Genomic DNA, 11,657 nt, shown 5'->3' with positions numbered 1-11,657 from the left:
CTCTTCTTGTATATTTGGGCTTACCAGTTTGGTTAAATAAATCATTTGATATTAGTATGAAATACTTATAATAATTTGTTTTTCTCCTTTGCTTACATGGATATTTTCTGGATGAATAGATCTTCCCCCCTGTCTTCAGCCCCAATATCATTCTGAAATTCTGTGTGGGAAAAAAGAAAAACAGCAAACAAACCTGTTTTCAAAATACCTGGTTTACTTCTGCAAATAATTGATGTAAACTGAACCAAAAGATAATTGATCTGGGGGCAAACCTAACCTTAGAAAACTTCTTTGCTTTGTAGTAAGCTTCATAAAGAACAAAGGCTTGTAAAAGTTGTTGCTTATTTCACTTCTAATACTATTAAATGTAAATCTTGCAAACTTGATGAATATAGGATGAATCTTTAACTCCAAGGTGACAAGGAGGTTGTCTGGTCTGTTTTATTATTGTTTAAAATTCAAGCAAGTGCTACATGCAATAGCAAACATCATAATTAAGACATTTGATCCATTCTCTTTTTCTGGAGGCTCTGCTCAATTTGATTCCAATGACACAGCAACACCCAGAGGTACCAGGGCTCTTGAGCCTCACAAAACTGCTTCTGTCCAGGAAGGGAAACACAGAGAATGATACAGAGCTGGGAGGGGGCAGAGAAAGATTTTTATTGGAAGCTGTTAAAGTGGTTGCTATGAGACCTTCTCCAGCTAACAGAGGCACAGCAGCGAGTGTGAGGCTGATAAATCGTACCTCTTGCATTATACCTTTCTTTTCTGCTTTTTTTTTTTTTTTAGCAAAGCTCTTATAGTTGTTTAAGATCAGAGAAAGCACCTGCCAGTTGCTTTTTCTTCCCTTTTGCTCCGTTCTTCTGCCTCGTGCAAGATGGAGCTAGAAAATGAAATGATCAGCTCCTCCAGCAATTCTTCAGCAGGCTCCAGAGAGTACAAGGTGGTGATGCTAGGAGCAGGGGGAGTTGGCAAAAGCGGTAAGTTTCAGCAACAGAATTTTTGGGGAGAAGGGGTGAATTTGGAGTAAAGTTCACAGAACAAGAACGTTGTTTAATGAGGGATTTCATTCCTCTTTCTCTTGCACATGGCTTGGATAAAATAATTCGTGACTGGGGCAATGAGTCAGCTTAATTTGTTACAGACTGAAATGTTATAAGCATTTTAATTGGATGTTTTTGTAAAACTAACCTTGGCTCCATTGTGTAGGAGGAGAGAGTGGTCAGCTTGCTGCTGTTAATTTAACAGCAAGTGGTCATGTCCTTCTAACACTTGGTGAGGGGTGATGGTTTGCTGGACAGTGTGGATGTAACTTGGCCTGCTGGTCCTTGTCCCCGGGCAGAAATGAAACTAACTGCAAAGTCAGCTGCACAGTGCAAAGTGAGGAGGATGCCTGCAGTGACTGTTTTCTTCCTCACATCTCCTTTTGACTTTTTTGTTGAGTGTCATTGTAGCTCAGCTGGTGTTAGTTGTCTCTCTTGTCCGGACAGTTACAGAATAAATGTCTGAGTCTCACTTCAGGCGATAAGGTAGATTTGCAGCATATTTTAATATCACTGTCCAGTGCTGGCAAGATATGCTAGTGTCTGACAATGCTATCTCTTCAGAGGAGTCATTATTTTCTTCGGACAATGTTTTCTTTTTCCCAGATATTATCAACTTTGATTTATTCTCACTGACACTAGAATTTGCTGTTCTTAAAAAGACTGTTGAATGTGCAGTGTTTGTATCAGAAGCCAGTGTATTGAGCTGGCCACACAACAAGCATTTGATTATATCTTCTGAAAATTCAAAACAAAAAGAGAAGAAGAGAACAAACATCAAAAAAATGATAATATAATATATCCAGGCTAGATTTCAAAGAAATAACAGGATAAATAAGATGTGACACTAAACTGTAATAATTGTGTAAATCAAACAAGTTTTATTTCCTATTCAAACAACAAGACAAAGTATAGATGCAAAAAATTAAATATTGATAGTGGATATAATTTTCTTTCTGTATCCATAATCTCCATTTTCTTGTTATGTTTGGCTTCAACTTCAGTGGCACATCTTTCAGTGGATGCTATTTCCCATCCATATTGCTTAATCAAGCAAAAAATTCTTGCACAGATGTTATGCTATGATCACTATATAAAATGGGAAAGAAGAAAATATTGGTTATCTCAGAGTAACTTTCTGCAATTTCAAATTATCTTTTCCATGGTAAAGCAGGTATCCAGGATGTCAGCTGGAACTTTCAGTAAAATGTCACTTCTTTTTTTTTTTTTTTTTCCTGAGTGCATCCAAAAGATGGCAGCAATTTTTCCCAAATATATTATTGTAAGAACAATGTTGTTTTGAAGACTCATTCATCAAAACAAAAGATATTGCAAATTATAACATATTCATAATATAACTGAATCATCTCAGCCAAATTTTATATACACATTGAGGAAATTTTAGAGTTCCCATTTACTGTTAGATAAGAGTTTTAAAACACAAATGAAGTTTATTCAGATCTCATTATTCAGAAAACATCAGTTAGTTTCATGAGAATAAAATCTTCAAATCTGTGGATTACACGAGTTAATGATACATCTCCAAAGCTGAGGACCACATAATTATTCAAGAAGAACTAGTGTCTGTGTGGTCTAGTGAGAAAAAAAAAAAAAAAAAAAAAAAAAAAAGTGCATAGTTATGACGTTCAATGGAATTAATGAAAACCTTCTGTTGTTTTCACAGAAGTGAAACTTCTGGGAGAAAAAACAGCAACTGAGAATTAAGAGTCTAGAAGAAAGGAGGTGGCAGTTCATCATTTACTGGCTATGATCTTCCAATGTGGAATGGGCATGAAATATTTGAGTAGAATTCTGAGAGATAGTTCAACTGATAGAATTCTGATAGAGATAAGGAAAAATTGAAGTAATTCCATAAATCATTAATTCATTCTGACCGTTGTATAAACAAGATTAATTTACACTGGATTAAAAGCAGAAAAGTGTCTGAATGACTACTTTTATTCTCCAAGATGAGCTCTGCTTTTCCCTAATGACCTAGATTCACTCTGTCCAGGAAATAATGAATTTAACTGCAAAAAATGATAAGGGTAGAATAAGGATGAGAGATTAAAAAAAAGGTTCGATTTCCAATTTAGAGTTTGACAGATAAGTGATATATGGGATGGTGTATTGATAATATCCTGGCTTCTTTCTCCTTCTCCATCCTCCTTCACTTTTTGTCATGATAAAAGCAGCAACAACTGAGGTTAAGTTGCTGAGTGTGAAACTTCTTTCGATGAAAGCCCCTTCTTCTGTTCAGTATTAAATAATTCAAGTTTGGAAAGTATTTTCCTTAGGAGCAAAGCTGCAGAAATGTTAAAAGGTTTCTTTCTGCCCAGGACATAGTTCACTTCTAGACATCTTCTGGGCATTTTGATCTTCAGTTTTCCACCCTCGTCTGCTCTCTTACTGAGCCATTTCATACTGTATGCATTGAAAATTGCATGCTCATTATAAGGGTCTGAGGGTGGTGACTGAATGTGTGGACAGGGAAGAATGAGGAAGAGGACGCCATCAAGGGATGTTCTTTTGGCAGTGGTGTTTACACAATATTTGTTTTGGGATGTCAGGCTTGTCTCCATTTCTGTGCTCTAAGATGGCAGACAGTCCAGGAGGAGAGCGAACCTCCTGTTATTTGGGCTATTCAGTGTAGTAGAAATTTCAGAAGAATTGGTAACAGAAGATAAACTTAGCACATCCAAGTCTGATACCTACCACATTCAGAGTAATGATGTGTAAACTGCAAATTGTTTAAGAATTGTTGCTTAGGGGTCCTCACATTTCAAAATCAGTACCAGAAAAAAAAAAAAAAAAAAAAAAACACGTTCATAGCAAATAGGTAAGAGTGGCATTTAATTAAAATGTACAGTGTTATATGTAAGTTTACCTAGGAACTGATTTCTGTACTGTAATGATAGATTATAGATTCCCTAGAATGAGTTATCTGAAATAACTTCTGAAAATAGAACTATTTATGTTTTCAGAGCAATATGCTAATTTATTATTTTGTGTAGGTTGTGTCTGACATCAAGAACAGCTATACACTCTGTTGCAAGTTCAGACCAAAATTAGGCTGAAACAGGAATTAAACAGCAGTGAAATAAAATAAAAGTAAATTTTCTCCCGACTTTCATTTGATTATAGTCCATAGCAAAACTACACATTCCTAATTGTAGTTAAAATTCAATCAGTCTTCTCCGGTTCGATGACAAATCTCAGGCCGGCTCAGTACAATTCAAACCTACTTCAAGTTGCCTGACACAGGGTTTAAACCCTAAGAATCCCAGTGGTTTTGAAACAGGTTTTGCTTATATAGAACTTCAGACCTCTGCACCTGGTCAGTGAAACTAGTACTCTCATGGTCCCTAGTCTGATGCAGCTCAGACCTCTGATTTAGCTCTATTTTTCAGTGTTATAAAAACTATATACAAAAGAGCCCCTAAATCCTGAGACCATGCATTTCTGGCTTATATGTAGCAAACTAATTATACTAATAACAATAATTAACTGCAGCACATTCCACAAAACATTAAGAATAATTAACTGAGGGGTTGCACAGTGACTACTGGAAAGAACAAATAAATTGATGTACCTGTGCAAGTGAATAAAATAGAAAACCTCTATGTAATGAAAAATTATTTTCTCAACATCCTTCAAATTCTGATCAGATTGCACCATAATCTAAATTTACATACATCTTATTGATTGAATAAAAATGTTATTCTAGTTTGGTTTTTGTTTTGTTTTTTTCCTACTGCTGGTTAAAGTTGTTTTACTTAAGAGTGAAGATGATTTACTGTTATTCCTGGTAAATGGAATTACATGTTTATCCATATAAGGGATGTATCATAGATGCAAAGTGAATTTCATGTTACCTATCCTGTGAAAGTTGCATCTCGGATGAGAAGAAGAATGTTAAAAAAAATCAAAACTTAATAAATATTTGTTGCTAGTAAGTTGTTTTTTAATCTTAGAGAAAATGTACTTCTTTCATGATTTATTTCTCAGACTGATTGCCAGTTTATTTCTTGCCACCTTAAAAAAAATGAAGTGATTGTCAATTAATTACCCCAAGATTTTTGTAAAACATATATTTTTAGTTCTAATATAGAGGTTTGGAAAATATTTAGATATATGTTTGCAGGCTTCAATCATAAAATAATAAAAGAGAAGGGAAGAGAAGGAATTAAGAAAAGATTCTCTTAGAGTTGTTAGAGGAAAAATATGAAGAAATTTATTTTCAGCCTGATCTGATTAAGGGAGACATGCTTACCCCGTTGACTTCCCTCATTTTTTTGCCAGTGTTGCATAAATGCCATATTTCTACAGATACATGTGACTCATCTAATTAATTTCAGGATCATGTGTACAAAATAAGTTCCAAAATGTGTGAAAACAGCAATGGTTTTTGTGATGTGGGAACTTCTGTGCTAGGAATTAGATTGTATCTTCATTTTTTTTTTTTTTAATTTGTGTGATCAACTGCCCTTTCTTTACTAGTTTTGCTTCTTATTCTGTCTAGATAAAGTATATTATGTGCCTATTCATTTCAAGCACATCCTCATAGTAAGACTCCCCAGTAAGTACAGATAGTACTATGGAATGTGTACTGGAGAACTGGTCCACTCCATTTGTTTGCTAATCCCTTGGAAATAAATTCTCTTATGAACCAGACTACACTGGAAAAGGATGAAAATCAAAAGTAGAGATTCCACTGGCATCAAAAGATCTGAGGTTGAAAAGTACCATTTTGGTCTGCTGATGCTGTTCTTACACCATCACAAGACTCAATTTTGTAGAACACACCTCACGCATTGCTCAAACAGCTTCTCAGTTTTTTGGGGGAGGTTAGTTTTGGTTTGGTTTTTGTTACCCCCAATATGCTCTGAGGTACAGCTATGCTTACCTTTAATGTCTGGCATCAAGGGAAAGAGTCTGGGCTTCTATTGTCTTCTAAGTCAAATCAATAACCAGAGTGAAAGTGGAGGATTAAGTTGTTGCTCACTATGAGTCAAGGTGAAAAAAGTAGCCTTTCAAGTGTCTGGGTCTGCTATGGGTTACAGTTAAGGCAAACCAAATTTCTTTTTTCCCCCAATGTCAATATAAATACAGTTTTTGGTGTCTGGTTTAGTGCTGCTTCTTCTATCACTCCACAGATACCCATCTTTTTTCAACTGGAGTAGAAACTGAGATACTTTATTAATAAAGACAGACATCTGCATCCCTCTGAAAATAAATGTTTGTCTCCTCATCATCCTCTGTCTGAAAAAAAAAAAAAAATTTGATTTTCAAGACCAAATATAAGACCCTGGGAATTTCAGGAAAATAATTAATTGTACTCATTCAAATGAAGAAAAATTAATTTAAAAAAAAAAGGGGGGGGGGGAGGGGAGGGGAAAAAGAATATCTATTTGTTGACCACTGAAAAACTTCCTTGCTTGGTAATAGTTCTGAAAGTATATGGGTATCAGTCAAAATGACATATAAATTCCCTTGGTCACTTAATAGACTGTAACCTGAGATCAGCTGTGTCCTGATGTGGAAGTGTGAGAGCAAGGGTGGGAAAGGAAGAGAAGACACAGCAGAATACCATCAGTGATACAGCCCAAAAGACACAAGAATATTTCTTGACAAATATGTATCTATGGAGGAAAAATCCTCACTGAACACTGTAAGCCACCAGCTAAGTTTGTCATATCTGGGATGCTGTAAACTGAATTACTGTCATAGTTCTAATGAAGAATTACAAATGTTATATGCAGATTGATGGTGGTGTATGTTGTATTTTCACCATGAAAAAAAAAAAACAAACATTGTAAGGAAGGCCCATTAATGCTGGGTAACTACATCCCTGGGTATGGGCAGCTTCCATTTTTTTCCATAAACCAGATTAAACATTGGAGACTTTATAAATGCAGACTTCATATATATTTGTGATCTTTGATAGCAAAACTGTTACTATGTTTCAATTACCTTCAGACAGGTTATTGAATTCATTTCAAGCTCAATTTTGTGTAATTCCAACTTCTATTTTATCTTATCACTTCTTTGTTAACAACTATAAGAAACTTCTTATTCTCTTACTTTCCTGTCAGTTAAACTGTAGACAATAATCAGTTCACACCTTGATCTCCTTTCTCTTCAATACACTGAGTCTGAAACCTCACTTGTAGAAGCTTATTTTCCTGCTCAGATCATTTTGTATCCTTATTTTGAGTGCCCTAGTATTTCCACATCATTTTCTCAATATGAATTCAAAAAATTCACATGCTATTCTATCAGTGGTTTTACTAGAAGCAAGATTGTTTGCTTGCTTCTTCTTGATGGTCCTTTCTTGTTCCTCTGAGAATAATGAATTCTTTTGTTCCGGTGTAGTTCACAGAGATCACATACAGAGAAATATCTTCAGTAACCCTTAAGTTACTTGGTCTTTCCCCCAACACAGTCACCTGTGCTATCACCTCTCTAGTGACGACCTGAATTCTGCATTTCCGTATGTGTTATGCTATTTCAGTAGTCCTTTGCTGGGTGGTGATCACTGAAGCTGATGATTCAAATAATTCTGGATCCATTTCCAATATTCTTCATTTATCTTTAGTGTGTTTGTTATCCACTTGAAAGGATTAAACACATTGCTTATTCATTAATTTTCTTGACTATGGGTAGACCATGTGGCCAGAATTATTTGCCTTGGGGAAATTAGTTAAAAACGTTTTCATTATTTTGCCAGTTCACATAATTCAATGGTTGGAGGGGTGGAGGATTCAATTATGGCTCCTGCATTTAATAAGATGGTTTCTGCAAGTAAGATACCTATTGGCTACTGAGAAAGCTGTCTGCACTTCTGATTTCTTCAGTACCAGAAGCTGTCTGATGAATAGGAGAGAGTTCAGAGAAGATCAAGAGATGATAAAAGGGCTGACACAATATGATTTATGATGACAAATGGCTATATTCAAATAGCTCTCTCAACCAGTTGTCCATGATTCTTTATTGTGCAACTTGCATATGTATTCAGTGATTTAATGTAAATGGGACTGGATGGAGCTGTGATGTGAATGGGTTGATCTATCCAGCTTCTCCCAGTATAACATCCAGATAATGAATATCCGCATGGATAAGGCTAACAAGGGAGTTGGTCACTGTGCCACTTTGGCATGGGAGACAGAGAATTTATGATATTTGCAGGTAATAAATATCAAGAAAAGAAGACAAATTTTCAAAATTTGAGGAGGAAAAGGACAAGAATTTCTTAATGTAGAGCAACCAGCTAAGTGGTAAAATTAGAATTAAAACACGTATCATTAGAGATATATGAGATCTTCAGGCCTGACTTCCTTTGGCCAACAAGAGCAGTATATATCTTTAATCATGGTTAAAAGAAAGATGGGGCAGATTGTGGAATAGTCTGAAAAAACAGGTTGGTGAAAGCTGTATTAGTCTACTTGGTTTAAGATAAAAGAATACATTATAAAGATTGAATGTTAATGAACAGAAGAAGCATTTAGTCTTCAAACTCCCTCACAGAGGAGAAGGAACACTGTCATCCTCAAAATTATGAAATGTGTTAAAAGTCCACAAGTGAGGAATTGTGGCTGATGTGGCATTACTAATGTGCATAACCAGCATCTATATGTTCAGACTGCTTGAGAGAGATCCTAAGGCTGGTCTCAAGACTGGACTTGTTTGTTTTGTACAAAAAATGTAACTTATGTTGCCTCACACAGAGCTAAAATACATCCTTTAGAGTATGAACTCCTCTATTACTGCGAACATGCTCAGGTGGCACCCTAACAGTAATGGCCACCTAATGTATATGTTGGGTGGTGGTGCAGATGGAAGGTAAGTAGATCAATCCATTAGCTCACCACTTGCAAAAAACCTTTTCTCCGTTCTGCTGAGGGAAATGGGTTTTACTGATTTGGGACCTTCATCGAAACCTCTTCTGCATGAACAATGATGTGAAGTGATTAGAACTCATGGAAGGTTATATTAATGAATCTGCTTTTCATCGTGTGATTTATTGAAAGTCTTCGTTTACACAATTAAGATTTCATTGAGACGTATACTGGTCCGCTTTTCCCATTCATACCACTTGCTATTAAGAGATAGGAAACCTTATGGGCTGTTCCTCAACAACAGGAACTGAACTATAAAGGACCCTCCTGGTTTCAACCACACACAGATCTGACATTCGAAATACCCAGACTGAAGTCTCAAATAGGGAACAAGTATTGTTTCATGACAATGACTGGGCACTGTCAGTATCTTTGCTGCAAACAATCTGTTGAGACAGCCACAGGAACTGTTTCCCTTCCAAGCCATCCCTGCTGCTGAGCTAAGCCATCTGCAGCATTTTCGGCACATGGTATCTGCTAGAATTTGGATGACATTAAATCCAATAGGGACACTGCACAATTAGGAAAGATTTTTTTTTTTCCCTTCTGTTGCTGCTTTCATCTCTTTTCCTTCCATACTTTTCATTTTATTTCCTTCCACTCCTCTGGTAATCCTTTTCCACTTTTAATTTTTTCATTGACTTTAATTAGTCTTCCTTTATGCCTGCAAGTCTTTCTAATTTTTTTTCCTGGAGGCTAGAAGCCTCATCATGCTCACACAGCTCCACTGACAGGTATTGAATGTTAGCAAAGCATTGTGCAGGGTCCCAGCTTCAGAGGTCTTGCTGTCTTGGGAAGACACTTTGCTGCAAGCTATAATGATTTGCTAATGCATTACTCACCTGCTAACCAGATCCCAGTGGAGACACTGGTTAAAACCACTTTGTTTCAAGTTGTGTGGATGTCCTGGGTTTGGCTGGAATATAGTTAATTTTCTTCCTAGTAACTAGCATAGTGCTGTGTTTTGGATTTAAGATGAGAATAATGATAACTCACCAATATTTAAGTTGTTGCTAAGCAGAGTTTATACTAAGTCAAGGACTTTTCAACTTCTCATGCTGCCCTGCCAAAGAGAGGCTGGGGGGTACGTGAAGCTGGGAGAGGACACAGCAAGGACAGCTGACCCAAATGAGCCAAAAGAATATTCCATACCATGTGACCGTTATGCCCACTACATAAACTGGGGGGAGTTGGCCAACGGGGGACACTGCAGTTTGGGGATTGGCTGGGCATTGGTCAGCATGTGGTGAGCAATTGTATTGTGCATCACCTATTTTGTATATTCTCTTATTATTTCCCCTTACTTTTCTGTTTTATTAAACTGTCTTTATCTTAACCCATGATTTTTACTTTTTTTTTTTTTTTTTCCAATTCTTTCCCCTAACCCACTGGGTGGGGTAGAGTGAAAACACAGCTATATGGTGCTTAATTGCCAGCTGGGGTTAAACCATGAGAGTGGACAGTGTGTGTGGGGGGGGTGTGTATATATAAAAGACTATCTCAAGAGTTGCCAAGTTGGGCTATTGTTATTCTGGCTTCCAAAAGAGGTATGTTTTCAACTCAATTACCTGTTGTAAAGCAGTGTTTTATCTTTTCATTCAGATAAAAATGAAGAACTAAATTAGTTATTTCAGGGGACCCAAAGGTGGGCCCACAAATGCTTATAAATTTTAAAAAATAATTTTATAAGCTTTTGCAAAGTAAAAGCTGTAATCAGCTGACTGTTGCATGTAGCTCTTCTTTAGCTTACACTGATTACAGTTACAAAAAGAGCTGTTGTTTAATTTTATTCCTTTCAATCTTATTGAAGTGCTATGCAGTTTTGTACTTCTGCAGTTGTTGTCCATTTTCACATGCACAAAATAAAGGAATCCTAGATGAAATTCATATTCTCTGTCAGATCCTGTGACTCCTTAGTAAATTCACTAGCCCACAACTGCATGACAACTTCTTGTGTTATACTGAACCCTTACCTGCTGAACAGGATCTGCAGTGTCTTTACAGAAATGTCATTTTATCAGTTTGCAAAATATGTACCATTGTTTCAGTTTTTTACTCAGAATGTTCAAAACCAAAACCAATGATTGGCAAATTCTTGATTGCTTCAAACCAGCAGAACTCTAGTTTATTAAATCGTGCAGAATGCCAGGCAGGCTGGAAAGTTTCCTATTCTCTAAAATTTTTGGGGGGACTTTCTTGAATAGAAATAATGTTTCTTTCTCAGTTTGAATAAAAAGTAATGTTAGACATTTTCTACACAGTGAATAATCTTACCTGAGTTGCCTGGTGACAGGGTCATCTGTTCACATCACACCCTGTATCCAAGAGGTCTGCTTTGTACAGTATCTGCCACTGCATACAGCCAGAAAGTATTCCTGGGCCTCATGAGGTCTCCTTATGCTTGTAGATATGCTCTAGAGACACTTTATTTCGCTGCTGGGAATAGAGGAGAAGAAAGAGCAATCTATCACAGTAATCAAGTAGCCCCCCCAAGAGCTCCACAAACCTTGTTTCCTACGCCTTCCTTTCACTTGTAAGAGTTTCAGTGGATTTTCCAGTGTCTAGTAATATCTGTGAATTTGCATCGTAGTCTCTCAGAGGGTACTTTGTTTATTGATTTGTCTTTATAAAAGTGGAAGTCAAAAGGCCCATTTTTTAAATCTTTCCTCCATGAAAATTGACCAAGATACAAGTTATTAAATGTCTGACATAA

The 11,657-nt window shown here is 36.4% G+C and overlaps 1 protein-coding gene across 1 annotated transcript in view; it reads left to right on the top strand.

The window, feature by feature from the left end:
• The first annotated feature begins 641 nt into the window (after positions 1-641).
• RIT2 (Ras like without CAAX 2) overlaps positions 642-11,657 on the top strand; it is a 180,536-nt gene continuing 169,520 nt past the window's right edge. The window contains exon 1 of the mRNA XM_074812364.1: positions 642-983. Within this exon, the coding sequence (XP_074668465.1) occupies positions 881-983 (103 nt within the window). The 5' untranslated portion in view covers positions 642-880. The remainder of the gene's footprint in view (positions 984-11,657) is intronic.

The sequence above is a fragment of the Strix aluco genome, chromosome Z (assembly GCF_031877795.1).
Source record: "Strix aluco isolate bStrAlu1 chromosome Z, bStrAlu1.hap1, whole genome shotgun sequence".
NCBI lineage: Eukaryota > Metazoa > Chordata > Aves > Strigiformes > Strigidae > Strix > Strix aluco.
The sequence above is the reverse complement of the archived record's forward strand: the minus strand, read 5'-3'. Positions and strand labels throughout refer to the sequence as shown.